Source organism: Melanotaenia boesemani, chromosome 20 (genome assembly GCF_017639745.1).
Source record: "Melanotaenia boesemani isolate fMelBoe1 chromosome 20, fMelBoe1.pri, whole genome shotgun sequence".
Taxonomy (NCBI): Eukaryota; Metazoa; Chordata; class Actinopteri; order Atheriniformes; family Melanotaeniidae; genus Melanotaenia; species Melanotaenia boesemani.
Window position 1 is genome coordinate 10,828,552 of NC_055701.1, and position 18,217 is coordinate 10,846,768.

The 18,217-nt window shown below is 40.7% G+C and overlaps 3 protein-coding genes across 5 annotated transcripts; 1 reads left to right on the forward strand and 2 right to left on the reverse strand.

Annotated features, from left to right (window-relative positions):
- zbtb42 (zinc finger and BTB domain containing 42) lies at positions 1 to 6,734 on the forward strand. Of its 3 annotated transcripts, none has more exons than XM_041972846.1 (2): positions 1 to 135; positions 1,324 to 6,734. In XM_041972846.1, exon 2 carries the CDS (start codon positions 1,338 to 1,340, stop codon positions 2,928 to 2,930), a length of 1,593 nt encoding a protein of 530 aa, XP_041828780.1. In that variant the 5' UTR covers positions 1 to 135; positions 1,324 to 1,337; the 3' UTR covers positions 2,931 to 6,734. The 3 variants fall into 3 exon arrangements, with proteins under 3 accessions (XP_041828780.1, XP_041828781.1, XP_041828782.1); XM_041972847.1 differs by lacking the exon at positions 1 to 135 and adding an exon at positions 736 to 1,039; XM_041972848.1 differs by lacking the exon at positions 1 to 135 and adding an exon at positions 736 to 999.
- Positions 6,735 to 10,049: 3,315 nt separating this feature from the next.
- siva1 (SIVA1, apoptosis-inducing factor) lies at positions 10,050 to 13,537 on the reverse strand. The gene is made up of 4 exons (XM_041971036.1): positions 13,348 to 13,537; positions 12,721 to 12,906; positions 11,778 to 11,931; positions 10,050 to 10,276 (listed from the first exon to the last, which is right to left on the reverse strand). The coding sequence occupies exons 1-4, from the start codon at positions 13,466 to 13,468 to the stop codon at positions 10,228 to 10,230; spliced, it is 510 nt and encodes a 169-aa protein (XP_041826970.1). The 5' UTR covers positions 13,469 to 13,537; the 3' UTR covers positions 10,050 to 10,227.
- Positions 13,538 to 14,214: 677 nt separating this feature from the next.
- Positions 14,215 to 18,154, reverse strand: adss1 (adenylosuccinate synthase 1). Its single transcript, XM_041972368.1, has 13 exons — positions 17,853 to 18,154; positions 16,942 to 17,044; positions 16,794 to 16,856; positions 16,653 to 16,703; positions 16,505 to 16,571; positions 16,273 to 16,380; positions 16,101 to 16,182; positions 15,890 to 16,016; positions 15,649 to 15,803; positions 15,032 to 15,156; positions 14,776 to 14,873; positions 14,520 to 14,669; positions 14,215 to 14,356 (listed from the first exon to the last, which is right to left on the reverse strand). The coding sequence occupies exons 1-13, from the start codon at positions 18,039 to 18,041 to the stop codon at positions 14,304 to 14,306; spliced, it is 1,371 nt and encodes a 456-aa protein (XP_041828302.1). The 5' UTR covers positions 18,042 to 18,154; the 3' UTR covers positions 14,215 to 14,303.
- Positions 18,155 to 18,217: the final 63 nt, after the last annotated feature.

Genomic DNA, 18,217 nt, shown 5'->3' on the forward strand with positions numbered 1-18,217 from the left:
GAGTGCAGCCTGCCTTCCCAGGGTCGGACTGAAGCTCAAGAAACGACAAGGCGAAGCGAACATCTGGCCGCACATCATGAAAGGACATCGAGGCTTATAGGGGGAAAAAAGACAACGAAGCAGGCGGGAATACATGTAAGTGCAGCGTTTATGTGCTTTGAAGGGAATAAAGCGAAAGTTAAGAGTGTCTCCTCGCCGCTTCGTTCAGCGCAGTTGGCTTTGCTGTGAGTTCCTCTGCTGTTTAAAAGGCTCCCAGCAATGCGATTCCCAACGCGGACATGGAGCTCGATTTACTGCGCCCTTGGCGCTCCTGTGTCCCTTCTATACTTTTTCTTAATCTCTTAAAAACGTGGGGAAAAATATATAATCTTTAGGGAAAATTAGCTAAACTTGTTTACGCTGTTTTATCGGTGGCTTCAAACTTTACTCCAGTGAATTGCATATTACTGTTATCAGTCTCTCTCTCTCTTTTTTTTCTTTAATGAACCCATTTTTGTGCGCGTGTATCTGATGAGTGCGCAAAAGAGCCACAAAGCGTTTTATTCCACGCCCCGTTGTTTGATAAATGACCCTATTAAAAAGTTGAAAATAAGTAATATTGCAACACATCTAAATGATCTGCTTTTTCTAAGTCGTGTCTCTTTTTTTGGACTGCGTAGCCCGGCGTTAACATATGGCATAAAGGGGAGCACAGCTGGAGGTAGCGTTTCCATTGCGGTGATGTCAGAGCAGCTGACTCCACAGCTTGCAGTGTAATTAGCAAACAGAGCACCAGTTTACTCACTCTGCACTGGTCTTATTTTCCACGTTAGCTTCCTTCTCCTCCTGGACGAGTGCTATCGCTTCCAGTCTCCCATTTGCTTGTCCTGTAAACACCGCTGTTGTGTGTGTGTATTTTGGAGAAGAACCCGTGCGTCCCTTTAGCTACATTTTGGAAGCGCGAGACTACTTCGGACAAATTGGAAGAGTGGATCCGTTTACCCCTTGATATATGTGTGGGTGAGCGCAACGTAGTTTATCCTGCACCACTGGAAAGAATGTAGGATATAATTTATGCTCTTAATTTAGTCAAAGTTATTTCACCGTCAAAATTGAAAAGTATTTCTGAATTAAGTTATTAAAACATGAATATAATCTTTCTAAGACTATATTTAAGAACGCAAGTTAAAAAAATAGCACTCTTCTGCTTAAGTTGGTGTTTACATTCTCTTGCTTTTGGCCATTTAGTGTTTGCCTCTGAAATGCAGCAGCAGCAACCCCGTGGTGCCCTCTAAATGTTTCACTTGGTTTATCCAGTATCCTGTTTTTCCTGTTTTTCATCAGGTTATGAAGGAAGAATGGAGTTCCCAGACCATAGCCGCCAGTTGCTGCAGTGTCTGAGTCAGCAGCGTCACCAAGGTTTCCTCTGTGACTGCACTGTTCTTGTCGGGGAAGCTCGATTCAAAGCGCACAGAGCCGTGCTGGCCTCCTGCAGCATGTACTTCCATCTCTTCTACAGGGACCAGCTAGACAAAAGGGACGTTGTGCATCTCAACAGTGACATTGTGACAGCCCCGGCTTTCAGTTTGCTCCTTGAATTTATGTATGAGGGGAAGTTGGAATTCAGCACTCTGCCTGTGGAGGATGTTCTGGCAGCAGCCAGTTTCCTCCACATGTATGATATAGTGAAAGTGTGCAAAGGCAAGCTTAAAGATAAAGAACTTTCCTCCTTGGATGAAAAGATAGGAAAGGGTTTGGGACTCAGCTGTCTGGACAGGGAAAATTCCTCAGATGGTGAGCTGCACAGTAAGCAGCTCATTCTGCGACAGTCACATACACAGTCTCAGGGGCTTCACAGGGCCCCCCCTACAGAAGAGTTTGACATGGACAACAGTGAAGTCAGGCTGGCTGTCACAGATTGTGATAGGTCTACACAGAGCAGGCAGAAGGCGAACGGTCACTCTGGCAGGTCCCCGGACCTTGTAGGTGTCAATTATGTGTCAACAGAGGCCGAGCCCTGCGTCCAAACAGCTGGAAAAACAAAAGCTGATGTCAGTAGTTCCACCGTATTGCTGTCCCAGAGGTCCCGGGCTTCAGATGACATGGACTGTGCACTGGATTTGTCTTTCAAGCCTCTGTCTAGCAGAGATCCCTTACACCCCTCCTACGTCTCGGGACAGCTGGCCCTCGACAGCCAGCAGCAGGGCACTGAGCCACTTGTTAAAGACGAACACGACTTGCTGTCAGAGCAGGAGGACAGTGAGCCGATGAGCCCTGAGAGCCAGCGCTTTGGGAATAGTGCCAGGAGCTCAGTGGTGACAGGGTTCGCTGCCCTCTTCCCAGGCAACAACGGTGCTACAGCCGCCCTGCTCTCCCAGGAGGAGGACCTGATGGACGAGGAGGGGGAGACCTGCAGAGGGAGGGAGGGCGCCCCAGGCAGGGAGGTGGACGGGCGCGGCAGACTGCTGGGGGACAGTGAGGAAGAGGAGGAGGACGACTTGGCCTCTTCAGACATCTCCACCTCCAGTGGGGTGCTACTGCCCCCGGGCCAACAGGTGTGTGTGTGTCCCCTCTGCAGTAAAGTCTTCCCCAGCCCCCATGTGCTGCAGCTGCACCTCAGCTCCCACTTCCGCGAGAAGGACGGCGCTCGCTCCAAGCTGTCCCCTGACGGCTCTGTGCCCACATGCATGCAGTGCAACAAGACCTTCTCTTGCATGTACACTCTTAAGCGCCACGAGCGCACGCACTCTGGCGAGAAGCCATACACCTGTGGCCAATGTGGAAAGAGCTTCCAGTACTCCCATAACTTGAGTCGACACGCTGTGGTTCACACACGTGAGAAGCCTCACGCTTGTAAGTGGTGTGAACGGCGCTTCACTCAGTCCGGGGACCTTTACCGCCACATCAGGAAGTTTCACTGTGGCCTCGTCAAGACTCTCGCCATTGGATAAAACACCAGTGCCATGACATGAGACAGAATGTCTTTTCATACACTGAATATTACTACTGAACGATTTCCCTGCTAATAAACCCATGTTGGCAGTTTGCTGGAGACATATCTTTTGGATTCTACCCCATGTGGCATTTTTTTTCAAATTTAAAGATGTAGCAACTTTAAAAATTGGAGTTGCTTTCTGTGCTGGACTGTGTTTAGCATACATGATGGTCAGAGGCAGTCAGGTGGAGGCGCACAGGCAGTTAACATTAACGAGTGCTGCGAAACTCAAGCTGGATCTGTGTCACTGAAGGTTAACATAATCAGATGATGCACTTGTTTTTCCTGTCTTGTTTGTGTCAATCTGTTGAGTTTATTTGAGGAGTCTAATTGCTGAAAGAAAAAGCATCTTATGTTTATATCCCTTTGGGCGATAGCTAGTGCTAACACACAATCGTCAGAGTGAGACTTTATCTGTGTACATGGGAGATCAGAACCGTCCGTGAGTAGCAATATATGCTTTTTTTTTTTTTTTTTTTTTAAACACCTACATAATTTTATTATTTATTTTTTGGGGGATTTGTTTAGTGCTTAAGTAAACTTATCACAAGGCAGCAAAACAAATGAAGTCTGACTACTGGAAGTGTGATTTATTATCATCGAAGTAGAGTTTTTTTTTTTTTTGTTTGTTTTTTTTAATGAAGTTTTTATGTTTTGTGACAAACAAGCAGACTATCATCACCTATTTTGTCTTTTGTCTTGGGTTGAGTTACCGACTCTGCTTTGGTTTTTAATGTGAGTGAGCACATCTTGATGGATTCATCTTCCCATTGCCATTAAAAAAGAAGATGTATAATCAGAAATGATTTAAACTAATGCCTGTAACACTGGTGCCTAAGGAAGTTCTTTGTGCTTCACCTGGTGTACTTACTAAAACTATAAAGAGCTATTGAGCCATGCCTTTTGTCAAATTCAGACTTTTTGCCGTTTAAAAACAAAAAAAAAAAATTGGGATTAAACTCCATATACCAGGTTTAACAATATTTACTCTAGAATATAGTGATCCACAAATGTCAGCTTGAAATAAATAAGTAAATCAGATTAATGTAAATTAAATTTTTTTACTCATTTGGGTTGAAAGCTAATAATTGCTGTAAATTACTTCATTTCTAGATGGAGTACACCGATAGTGTAGAAGGGCAAAACCGATGTTCGTCGGCATAAACACTGTTAGTCCATCAAAGCTGTGCCATTCAGCTGAATCTACTGACATTTCTTTCTTTAAATTAACATTTTCACACTACTGTATGTGTGTAAGTTACTACTGATGAAGCTTTTCTTGATGCTGCCTTTGAGAGAGAGCCTTTTGGGCTAGAAATGCTTCTACTCTCTGCTTGCGTAGTTGCTGTATGGATTCTTAATAGGTGTGTAGCACTAAAACAATTCATATTTGTCTAATCTGTCCTGAAAAGACTTGATCAGAATTTATTTATTAGTTTGACTTGGTTCAGGGTTTACTTTAGGTGTAATTTCTATTTCTTTAAGCTTGAAAGGCGCTGCGTCTTGCCTAGCAAACTTGGTACTCATTACTGGTGTTGGGGCTTTCCATTTTCTCTGTGCAAAAATCAAGTTACTGTAATTGTATTTTAATATATTGTTTAGAAATCTCTGCAGAGTTCTCAAGATTTGTCACATGGAACATAGAGAAGCACTTGTTTTTTTGTTTTTTGTTTTAGCATGCATATAGTTTCAACACTTGTCTAGGCTGCTATTTCTTACAATTTGTGTATTTAATGTAAATATATTTATCAAATGGTTTGATTCCATGTAACAACACATGCATGGTTGAGGAGTCAGGTGCCTCAAGTCTCTTAGTGTCACGTCTTCCCCAGGGAGTTTGCTTCCTTTTCCATATTCAGGACTTTATTGGGCTCCGCCTCACTACAAATCAGAGTAGTTAAAACCACTCCGACTTCTGTTCTGCCACAGGAAACAGTTGTTCACAAGCACAGCCACACTGATACGGCACTGACTACCTATAGAAATGAGACAATGCAAGCATTGTCTTTCCACTCCCCTCTCCAGGTTCCAGGTAGTTCTCAAGGGATCATTGTGTATCTGTCCTAGCTGTGGAGAGAAAAGGCACTTTGAGTCTCTCTTTGCACTTTTCTGTATTGAATGGAGCCAGTGGAATGTGAGAAATGTATTTAGCAAAGGGAGGCTGTAAACAGGTGTATTGTTTGGAGGCATCAAAGAATGCCCTTTCTCATCCCAGCATGCAGTGGATAAATCTCTATTGTGACTTTACACGGAGGAGCTACAGGCATAGATTAAAGATTATATCAGAGTATCTTTTTTTCAAGTGTTTGACATTTTGGGGAAAAAATGTTGACGCTGACGCTAAGTGTCCATTGTAACATTTCTTTTGTCTTTTTTTTTTTTTATCATTAAGACTACATACAGGACAGGAAATCCATGTGATTTTTCTCAGAAGTCACTATGATTTGTCAGCATTTTTACTAGAGGAGCTCAAGTTCTCTCAGAATTAACAGCGCTTTTTCATTTACTCCCTCACTTAGTTCAGCAATGGAGCTATAATGAATGAAAACACTCCCGTTGTATTGGTCACATGACTTCATATATTAAAAAAAACTCAGATAAATAGTGCTGATAATGTGCATTTCAATCACAACCTGCAGGAATGTAGGTTTTGTAACTCAATTCTCTTTTTTTTTTTAAAAGAACGTTTTTATGTGGTGCAAGTTAAAACTGCTTCAGATTCTCTGATGTGCACGTAGAAGGCAGTAGAACAACTAATGACATGTGAAGAACTTTCTCGTTATTGTTTGCAGTCTTTATTTATACCTCCAAGATGGTCACCAAACGTGCCTTGTAGACACAAAAATAGGTGTTTCATCTGGAGAAGCCCTTGTTCGACATTTGTATATTTTTGCTCGTGGCTGCAGTGATAAAGCTCAATCACAGCTACAGTGGCCCGCCGACAATTCACAACACTTATTCCTGTTTTTATTTTTTATTTTTTAATATCATATCAAAATGTTCATTAAGACAAAACTAAAAGCTCAAAGTCTGTTTTAAAAAAAAGTGCTGCTTTGTGAGAGATTACATTGAGCTTCAAATTATTTATGAATAAATTTGTTCTGGTTGTGGTAAACTGAAGTCAAGCATTTTTATGTTTTGGCTTTTATCAAGCCTCTTTTACTGGGAACTAACAATCCATTTCTTTTTTTCTTATTTTTTTGGTCACTGTTGAATGTGAAACACTGAAATTTTGATTGTCGACTTGAAACAGTGCTACTCTTGATCGAGGGCTATGTTTTTCCTAACTCATGCTGTATGTCTAAAATGACTTTACTTATACTGGAATTTTGTCCTCTGCAGGTTACAACTGTGAAATTGTGTATAATCATGAGAAATATTTATTATTGCAAATGCTTCTTGTGCAACATTTGACTGTCTTGGTTTTAATTGGTTATAAAAACAACTTCTTAATGTCAAACAGAAACATTTTTAATAGAATTTGTAGAAGTGCCATTAGAATTTAATATAATTTTTTAATAAGAAAGGTATATTTTATAGTAATCAATGCTTCAGTGTTAGTGGTGTAGAGATTAGATGGACAATCTTTATGCAGAATTGACATTGCTTAGATTTTGAGGCAATTTACTTTGATCTATAACTGTATGTGCATTTTCTTTGCGCTTTTGGGGTGTGTTTGTGTGTGTGTGCTGTGGAAATGTGACAATCTTGGTTTAGGTCTTTATTGAGATTATACATAGAATTAAATGGAACAACTTTCTCTGCGTGTGTGGAGCTCGTTTATTTCCAACACCTCTTTTTTTCCCAGCAGTTTCACACTTATCAGAGTAATGTGAGCTTATATTTTAAAAAGAACTGAGACACAGACTTTGAGAGTCAAACAACGTAGATATGTTGTAGAGAAGTCCTTGTCTGACACACAGCAGCAATAACCAACAGACAGTGTGTGTGTGTGTGTGGGCTGCATTGCTGTGTGTACAGAGACAACAGAATGCGATAATACTGCAGGTCTTACAGACCCTATCCCTCTGAAACCATAAACTCAGCTCAAGGACAGAGCAATTTCAAGATGGGCCTCCATTGTTCCTGACCTGTTGGCAGTATTCTCTGAAGGAGATAAATCCAGCATAGCAAAGCCACTTCACTCATATGTAATTATTACTTTAACTTAACTTGATTATTACTGCTTCAACAAACTAAACTACTCATTATTTGTATGTAAACACACACATACCAAATGTGTGTCTAATTGAGGAGCTTCATGCCAATTCACTGGACATTTTCAATGGCAAGGACTTTTAATTATTTCCCTGCTGCACCATGAAAGAAATCCAGCTGCTTTCCTACGTGATCCCAATAGGGATGTGCTCGGGTTCCCACCACCCTCCCCCAAATCCCAACTCACACACTCTGGGAACGCCATATAGACAAGGGCTGCATGCCCCCCATCTATCCTACCTCCGCCCCCACAGCCCCCAAAACCACGGCCCCAAACCTCGGCCTCATCCCACCACTCCATTGTGTGCGTGGGTAGTAGCTCAGCCAGCCTATTGTCTGGCCCGGCTCCCCAGCACGTACTTTATGCACAAACGACACAGCGGCGCTAGCCAGGCAGCTCCAACATAAAGAAAACAATGTCCTCCCAAGATCATTCATAAACACCCCGAACAGCCTGAGCCAGCTTACAGTACTGTAAATAAGGGCCCTCTGCAAAGCTGAGGCCACCTCACACTGTAAACAACCACAGCAGCAAGCCTTGGAGCGCTTGCTGGCACCAACATCTCACATCTGCCTGACGGGATCCAGGGCTTAAACTGCCTGGCCTATGTGTGTGTATGTGTGTATTTCTTATAAAGCAAAACCTTCACATGGAAAGTAGGGGCCATGTGATAGGGCTTAGCTGCAGGGTGACGAGCTGGGATATGTGCAGCGTAACTCGACGGAGTAATAAAACATTCCTCTCTGAGGCTCAAAGCCTGGCTCATTTGGCTGTGAGTGCTTTTGTGTGTGTATGTGTGTGTTTAGGGGTACTTGAGAGAAGTTGAGAGGAAAGTTGTAAGTGTCAACCACCTCAACAAGGCCAGCGGTGGGAGCCCTTGACCTCTGAAGGGACGGACTGCCAGGGACAGCTGGTGTGGCCTATGTTTATTTATTTATTTATTTATTAACAAAAGACAGGTGGTCACACTTGAAAAGGGCACACAAACACAGCCACACATGCACTTGTGTACAGCCAATGCGCACACACATATGCATAGGTAGCCCCCCCTTGTTTTACACATGCATATTGTTATCATCCACTTATTTTCGAGCCACTCTTTTGACTTTCAAAAAATTTAAATCAGTCTTTAATAAATCTTAATCCAATTACAAATTAATCATGATTGTTTCATGTGAGCACTTTGCAGAGAACTAAGTTAATTTCCACTCTGTATTACGATCTACAACCCAAATCTGAGCTGCAAAAACCACATATCAATTATTGCAAATGCATAAATCCATATAAATTATTACTCCTACACTGGGTTTGCCTTTTTTGGACTGGCTCGCCCTGACAGTGCCAAGGCAGTGTGTCCTTGGTCCACTGTACAGCTGTCACTTACTCACACTCGACGCATATTTATAGCAGCAGCATCACTGGGCTTGCCGCACTCAGACCACAGCTGGTCCCCAAAAGAATGGGTGAAAGACAAAGCCACGTGCTCCCGCTGGCCGACTGCAGTTGGTGCCGTCTGAAGCGCAGTGGGTGATTATGTGAGCCCCTTTTCCTCGCAGACACACAGCCGTACATGTACCAAGGAATAGATGAAGACTGTTCTTGGCGAGCGAGCACAGCGTGACCGTTTGGGCCTTTTAGTGTCATGGATGAGGATATGCTTAAAAAACCTTGACAGCTGCAGTCTGTTGTTTTGAGTGTACATAAAGTCATCCTTACATGTAAAAGACGGTGGGGCAAAAACATCAGTATTTACTGCAGCTGACTGTAAAGAGAGGCACGACTTATTTTTAAAAATATTCAAAAATCAATTGTTCAGACGAGGTTTACCAGCAGACAAAACTCCTGAGTTTTATTGAGTTTACAATAATATAAAATAGATCTTTCAAGTTTTATGCTTTTCATTAGCTGAAAAGTCACCCTCAGGGATATGGACGTTTGAGCTGGTTTTCTTCGGCCTGCGACAGATTAATCTTTAATAATGATTCCGCTTGAAAAGTTAATGTGTTCCTCTTAAGTATTTTATATCCATTTATGTTTCTTAAAAGTCTTATCAAGAAATTTGCAGACAACTTGACGCCTTACGCGCCAGCAGCTGTCTGCTCACTCAGCCAGAAATCAGGCGGTGCCCTCGGACACCAACTGCAAGAGCTCCCCAAAGACTGGAGCCACAACTGGCCTGCTGAGCAGGCAATGTGACTCAACAGCTCATAGGCACATTTGCAATAAGCTCCACAGAGTGCACTCATCCAAGCTCATATCCATAACACAGTGTCATGTGACTGATTTCTGTAAAGCACCGCCGAGGACCTCAGCCACCCAGAACAATTACTCACAGTGAACAATATCTGACCCTGAAACCGGTCGTCTTCTGTGACAAGGAGCAGCCAACAGAAAGTGATGACTACAACCCAAGGTCATGTCCAGGAGGGATAATTGTAGCCAAACTGTCTGCTTCAAAGCTCTGGTTCTGTTCAACCTCTGGCTTGTCTTGTTTTAATAAATAAATGTGATAGTAGATTCTCAAGGTCAGTCTAGACATGCCGAGTAGAATTTTAATTATCATTGTCACGCAGAGACAAAACTTAAGACTTTTTCTAAAAGGTTGAAGCTGTTTCTCTCTGGCATAGTGACACAAATTTGTTCTCCCACTGGGAAATCCGTGAGTACAACAAGTCTGAACTGCAACTCATCCCTCAAGGAGAACTTGATGAAGTGTGCTGCCACCTGCTGATGCATGAACCTACAACACAAAATAGCGGGAAAATCTATAACTCAAATTTTTGCACCACTAACTTTCTTTTGGGGCGACGAAACACTGAGACAAAACATAAAAGTACACTAAAACAAAAACAGAACTGTACAAAAAAGTGTTCAAGTTTATTTCAGTTAATTATAAGATGAAATGCATATATACAAGAAAACATGGATCACATAATAAAAGCATTATATGTATAAAATGTAGTCTTTGTAATAGCTCACAGGGCAACTAGATTTGTTCAAGCAAAAAACTCCTGATCCTTCCTTTGGCGTTCCTCTATGTTGAGCAGCTGCAGCACAGTACTTCATCATATTGTCCGCTGTAACTGGAACAAAGAAAACATTTATTGTGTTAAATATACAGAAACTATTACTATATCAATCTAAAATGACTTATCATGTGACCCAACATCTCACACTCTGTGGGTTTGGGTTTAAGCAACACCACAAAACTTAAAAAACACCAATAAATTTATCACTTACACTCATTCTATCTTTGTTAGAATAATCTGACAATTGAGGCTTAAAAATCTAGTCTTTAAAATATGCCTTTCTCTGTATGGATGTGAAAATTTGTACCCACTAAATTTGCCTGCCCCAAGTCAACCTTTAGTTCTTCTCAACCATATCCAAGAAAAATGTGCAATGTAATTAAAATAAACTTAGAATATTGAATCAAATATCAAACTTCATTGAGATCTAGTGAATAAAACATAACTGCTTTTAGGACATCAGTGATAACATTTAGCCCTAATACCAAGGTCTCTGCAAATAATTTGATCACATTACTCTTAATCTGAATTTTATGAGGAAGTCACTTTAACAAACCTGTAGCGTTACATTTGTCTCCCCCTTCTGGCAGTGAAGAGAATTACACAAACACTTGATAAGCGGGTATGATATTTGGTATCCTTTCAATTGCTTTACGTTTGTTAGCGTAACACTTCCTTCAAATACAGGAATTATTTGTCCACCATACTCCTGGCTGCCAAAACCAACTCCATTGCTACTTTTGCCCCCTAAGGCAATCTTCACAAAGCCAATCATTAACTTGCATAAAAAGCATAGCGACATGTGATAGTAGTACCAGCATAATGCAGAAGTTTCCCCGAGGCTTATGGGCTGAATTTGCGCCATGTTGGAGTGGGGACTGAATGTAACAGAGGTAAGTCAATACTTAAGTTCTGGCTTATAAGTATCCAAACATTCCTAATAACATATTTATGATAAATACAAGTCCTCTGGATTGGAAGTTCTGAAGACATGCCCATTGGCAGGATTACTAATTGTTTTGAGTGTGCGAAAGTACAAGCAAAACTAAATCATCTTCAATACCAAAGCAAAGTGATAAACTGACACCCAATTAAACTAAAGTAAACTAAAATGTACAGCATCTCAATTTAAAGGGATTAAAAACCTTGAAGTTGAGAAAAAATAAGAACAAACAAAACCACTACTGGATTCAAGCCTCAAGTACTCTAAAATGCTTAAAGAAAAATATTTCTAATAAAAGAATTATTAATATTAATTAGCAATACTCAATACACATACTGTAAGCATATTTAGTTCTTAAAATGTATAAAATAATTGCTAATTTGACTTTCCTATTTGAACAGAGAAAATGTCCCTGAAGGCAGGCACTTCATACATTAGCATTACTGGCATCTTGCGTATGGCTGAAAATTAGTCAAACAACAATAACACAGCAAATATATACAACTTTAACTTCTACTATGAATACAGGAATATTGCATTAATATGTACGTGCATGAGTATAATAGCTTCTTATATGAAAGCGAGTCAAATGGGAAACAAAATGTGACCTACTCTATGACAGTGCAGACAGAGCAGCAGAGGCTGGAGCAGCTGGAACATTGTCGGGTACAGGAGGAACAGACTAGTCGGTCACACTGGGAACACGATGACCTGGACCCCTTGCTTTTCTGACACACACAACAGCCTGTGGAAGCTGCTGGTGCACCTACAAAAACACCATTTAAACATACTGTATAAGACTTAAGGATGTAACAGTTAAAAAGTCCAAAAAGTAAGCATCACATCCCGTGACAAGGCTGACATCTGGTGGTAGAAAGCATGAACTAAATTTATCAATCTCTTGTAGACCTGGTAAACTTATTTGAATAATAAAGGCATATTTACTAGCTGCGAAAGGAAGGAAAAGGGTGCTTTTCATTACTAGATTATATTAATTAGTCCATGTATCAACCAATAGGGGCGTTCAAAAAAAATTCACATCTATCAGAACATAAAACAAGAAAGAATACATAGGAAATGTCATACTCCATCAGATTAGTGTTTTCACTGACATTAACAGAGTTTCCCCAAGTCTTAAAATGACACTATTTATGTTTTGCACATCTACATTAGCATTTGTGGATCAGAAAAAATATTTAATGCTACATGCCTGACTGGCTAACAATGATTTGTTTCCTTTTAATTAATGTTTTTAGTGACCACTTGATCATAGATTTTGAAGTGTTCAGGGAGTTAAGGTCTACTCCATCACAAACACTTGCAAAGTGCAAGTAGATATAAGAGACTGACGACTAGCCTTTGTAAAATAGTTGAAGGGATCACAGTGGGAATAACTTGACCTTTGCTGGGAATGAATATATAAATAAATATTAATTACAATCTAAGTTGATTCTCCAGGTTGTATCTTTCTGCACAGCCACCGTTGGGAGCATTTACCTTTTCCCCCATTGACTGGACTGCAGCCATATTATCACCTGCCTCAGATCAGACTCACCTTGTTCAGCAATTGCTCTTGTCAGTCTCCCGTCATGTCCAATCAATGTCTGTCCTCTAAGAAGTGTTTGGCATGCCGATTTTTGTGCTTGTCCAATAGGCTGTGGGTCAGTGCTCTTCTCCTCGCCAGTCCATATTTTGCCCATCACAGCTTTGGCACCATTGAAAAGCAAATTCTTTGTCTTAACTGTGAGGGGGGGACAAAACAAAAAATTCATGAGGGAAATTGCACGAGAATCACTCAGCTGATTGCCCCCAAGTCAAAAGTTTAAGATTGCAGTAGTGTGGAGTCAGGCTAAAAAAAAAAAAACTTCATTGTGATAGCTTTAGTGACAGCTGACTGTGGAGTTAAATAGACAGCGAAATAACTGTTATGCAATAGCAAGACATTGCTGAGTACTTTAACATAAGGACTCCTCTAATATGATAATTGGAACAAGGACTTAAGAGTGATAAAATAACTAAAAGAAAGGTAAGACGCACAAACAAAAACATTTTTCTATTAAAAGTACAACGTGTCCAACATCTGCTTCGTGAGCAGAGTCATCAACTAAATGTGCACAACGACAAAGCTAACATTAGCCAACCGTGCTACGCAGCAATACCGTCTCCAAAAACGTGTACTAACCGTATATTTCCTGTCTGCAATTGTTCCCGAACACGCCATAGTTGATCAACTCTTTTTGACCAATGTGTATTTTGTACTGAGAGGAGTACGCCTCGGGAAAAGGATAAGTACGTTTGGGCATTTTGACTGCAAACCTGTCCCGTTCTCTCACGCACCTTCGCACTTGTTTATTGCGGGAAAAAAAAGACGCAAGGGAGGGTGAAAGGAGCCAATCACAGACATATACTATTGTCACGTGAAATTGTAGAACCAATCCAACTAGTGACTAGTCATGTGACAAGGGTTTCCTATTCAACTGGATTAAATGTTGTGATGCCTTCAATGACTGTCGACATTTTTAATTTTATTTGAGAAAGTGGTTGCTTTGGAGGACAAGTTACCAGATAAACCCACGAATTGCAATAATCTCTACAGCTAATGACATGAAAATATTGAAATAAGCATGGTCAACACAATAACTGTAATAAAAATATAATTTGTTCTTTGTTTGAAGAAGTATTCAACTTTTCCCATTTGTCATTTGTGTTTGCAAACATGAAATCATTTTAATAATATCATGTACCATGGATGAAAGGATAAGGATATCCAAGTAGTCCTTGAACAAAGTCCTTGAAGCCAGTTAACTTAATTTGTTTAAAATAAATAAATAAATAACATTAGACTATTTTTCTGGCCCTGTCCCAACTTTTTTAGATGTGTTGCACACAACAGAATTCAAGGAAATAATTTTTTTCAAACAAAACTAACATTTTCAGCTCAAAATGGAATAAATTAGGCTACTTTTGGACTTTTAATGGAATGTATACTTTCAATGATTTTTAATCATGTTGTATGTTGATATTGATGAATAAGAAAAATCCACAATCCTTAAAGGTTACACAGATATTTATTATCTTAGCAAGAGAAAAGATGCCTCATCATGGCAAATTTTCTTTCATCAAGGTTTTTTCAGTGATTTAGAACATCTGGATCATGCACTCTCTGGACTTTCCAACACCAACCCATTTGACTAGAAAGAGAAAAACAAAAACAGACAGATTAGAAAACAAAGCTTTAGAACTCCTAAGCAGTTGGATCCGATAACTAAATAGTGCTAAACATGCAGCTCTTGTGTTAAAATTTATTTAAGCTCTTTGTGTGAGGAGGATTTGTCATTTTGTATCAAAACATACTGGGAACTCCAATGTGGTTCTCAATGAAGCGGATGTAGTTTTGTGCCTTAGCAGGGAGGTCACTCCACTTCCTGGCTGCAGATGTATCAGTTTTCCAACCAGGGAAGGTCTCATACTCAACTTCCACTTTGTGCAAAACATCCATGTTGGCTGTGATTAAAGGACAATAATTATAACTGATCTTAAGCTTAAATACTTGATCTGCAAAAACAGCTGCAAGCAAAAGTAATGTGAGTCTCTTTCTATAAGTCTTTACCTGGGAAATGAGGGATTCTTTTCCCATTTAGTTTGTAGGCAACTCCAACTTTAATGTCATCCAGCACGTCCAGAATATCAAGTTTTGTCAAGGCAATGCTGTTGGACATGTAACAGCAACAGTTTAATATGTGCTGATTATCATTACTTCAATGTAATTTGTGAAGGTACGTGCTTAAAGGATAAATGTGTGGGAATAGTCAAGACAACAACCCCAAAACCACTGATGGTTTGCTTAAAGTTTTTTAGTCACTCACGCGGTGAATCCATTGATCATGTGAGCATATCTGACAATGACAAGATCCAACCAACCACAACGCCGCTTCCTTCCTGTGGTCACGCCCACCTCATGACCCCTTGTCTGCAGCAACTCTCCAACTGCCTGCAGAAAACAGAAAAATCCCCCTTTCTTTTGCTTTATTGATTTGGTCAGAGACTTAATAATCTGACAACTATCTAAGAATATTCAACAGGTATGATTGCAAAATGTACAACTGAAAACAATAAAGCATCATACTTGCTACAGTGTGAAGTTTTAACATCTTGACCTTTGTCTCTATGCTAAGTTTCCGTGACCGGTAACATAAACCCAGCTCGCACAGTAAACATATCCTTAACCCAGACTCTGGCCCTAAATTTATCCCTGTGTACATGTGATCTGCAAAAGAGGTAAAGAGTGTTTGAGCCCATCTCTCTCAAAATTGGACAGCTGCACTAAGCCAGAATACAATCTACCACGCCGTTGACGGTCACATGATCACAAACTGTACATGTCAGGCTGAATATCAGTGAGGCACATGATATGTCATGTGTCTCCTCTTACACATGATGTTTGCCCTAACAACTATTTACTGAAGAAATTAGAAACTCTTACATTGAGTTGTTCTGTGGGAAAAGCTCCAATTCCCACTCTGGTAGTGTAGGCCTTTGCCACACCAAATACATCACCAATATTCAGTGGAGGGATGCCGAGACCAGTGCACACCCCTCCTACAGTGCAGTTTGATGACGTCACAAAAGGATATGTTCCTAAAGAGAAGATTTCACTCATTACAAGGGCCTTCGCTTTCCCATAATTCCCAAAAATGCCATAAATTTAATAAATAAAACTCAACCAAAGTCAATGTCGAGCAGAGCTGCATTGGCCCCTTCAACTAAAATCTTCTTCGGGGGTCCATGAAGAGCTTCGTACATGTAATAGACCCCATCTCTAACCATTGGGCGCAATCTCTCTGCATATTCCTACATGAAACAAGAAAGCAGTTGTATTTGTAGGAAGCTGTGACAAACAATCATCCAATAATGTTCCCTTGCATCCATATCGACCTTTAGTTTTTTCAGCTGGTCCTCAACATCAACTGTCAAGGATGGATACATGGACTGATACTGGTGGACAAGGTTCTTGAATCTGAGAGGAGTTTAAAAATAGATCAGTTAAGACGTGTTACAATATTTACGGGGTTTAAGTACTTTTTTTTAAAAGTGAGGCTATTTCTACCTTGTAGAGAAATCCTTAAAATCCCCCAGGAGGTCGCATACACGCAGGCCAGTGCGAGATGCTTTGCTGGAGTATGCAGGACCAATGCCCTTCTTAGTTGTTCCAATGCTGTTATGTAAAATAATGCAGGAAATTATTGTGGATTTGAGCAGATTTTCCAGTGTGTTGATGTATGTTTTGGCAGAGCTTGTGGTTCACTTTGAAGCGCATCATTCCTGCCCTCATCCCTTACTTCTTTCCTTCTTGTGCTTGTCTTTCAGTCTCTTGTAAGCCATCAACCACCTGGTGGAAATCAAACACTATGGAGGAAACAAGAAGTGACTTTGACATTCTTAAAAATCCAGTTGATAAACAAAGTGTGCATTTGAATAAAGGTATACCGAGGTGAGCTCTGTCTGAAACAATCAGTCTCTTATCCCAGCCTTTCAGACCTGGTTAGAGAATTAAAATCACATATTTATTGAGCACATACTAGCCGCAATTCAGACTTTTTTTTTTTAAGACTTTCTTTTTTAAAATACCTTTCTTGTCATTTTTATCTCCCTCTTCAAACAATCCAGGTAGATGTATGACCACTCCATTACCTGGAGGAACAGAATAAGTTAGCATAGGAGTCAGAGTAATGTGAATGATGTCATATCTGTAAAGACTAAACTTTGAAGCATTTACCAATAAGTGATATGCTTTTGGAATTAATGATCCCACTGGGTAGGAGGTGAAAATCGTACTCCTTGCCGTCCACTACCACTGTGTGTCCTGCATTGTTGCCACCCTGTAAATCAAAGAATGTGATAGATAATGACTATTCTCCCTAGAAGATTGAGCCACATGAACATGTCTCATCTTATTTTCATGAGACGGTGATAAGCCAGTTTGCCAAGCTTTTCCAGCACCTATTTTAACAGACTTGGCTAGTGCTGGTGGACCCTCCACTCTGTTCCCCCTGGCTCAAGCCTGGCCTTCTCACATATCAAGCCAGCCTGAGAATGTGACCTCTCCAGCCCCATTGGGTGGGGCTTTCAAGCCTTTAGAACACAGGGTGCTAGACCTGTCAGTGGAGACAGTACAACACAGCAACTGTTGACAGGTTTCAGTGTGTGTCCCAGTGCAGGAGTGACCTCTGGAGTGTTGTTTGTCACGTGTGTGGACAGAATCAGACTTGCCTGGGGTTAATTTTTTTAAATTCTGATTTTAATGCTCCTCACATCCATTATTTCAAGATGTAATCTGTGATCAGCTGAACAAGTCAGAGCAACTTTACACCACACAGTAGGCTTACAAAGTGCCAGTCATGACATTTGACATTATGTAGACTATGCACAGCATGTTTATAAATTTAACTTGAATTACAAGTTATAATTTAAAGCTGTCTGTGGACAATTACAAAACTGACTTCCATCCATATATAGTTTAAGGTAGAAATGCAAATATAAGATATTTCAAGACTTCAGAAAAAAAAAAGTTTCTCTCTCACCATCTGTCATACCCAACCAGATTCTATGGAGAGATACTTTCAGCAATAATTACAAGATCCCACCAGTTGTCCAGCTGTGCTGAAATCGCAACATCCAAACATTTACCTGACACCTGCAGACAACGTCAGCTTCGGTCGCCAATAAATCGACCACTTTGCCTTTTCCCTCGTCTCCCCACTGAGCTCCGAGCACCACCGACACTTTGTTCCCCGCGTCAGTGCGCGGTCGCTTCTGTCCAGTCGCGGCGGCTTGATTTGTATTTTTGTGGTCTTTGGACGACCAGCTGAGGGACATGATGGCGGTTGCTTTAGTCTTTCCGTCTCAAGAAGACTAAACTCTCTTCCAAGAGTGGCCTTGCCATATCTGTAACTTCAGAGCTGATGATGTCAGAGCCAGACGCACAGAGGTACGTAGTGCTGCAAGTGATCCCATAAGCCTTCACAGAGGACGGTATGAACGCAACATCTTTT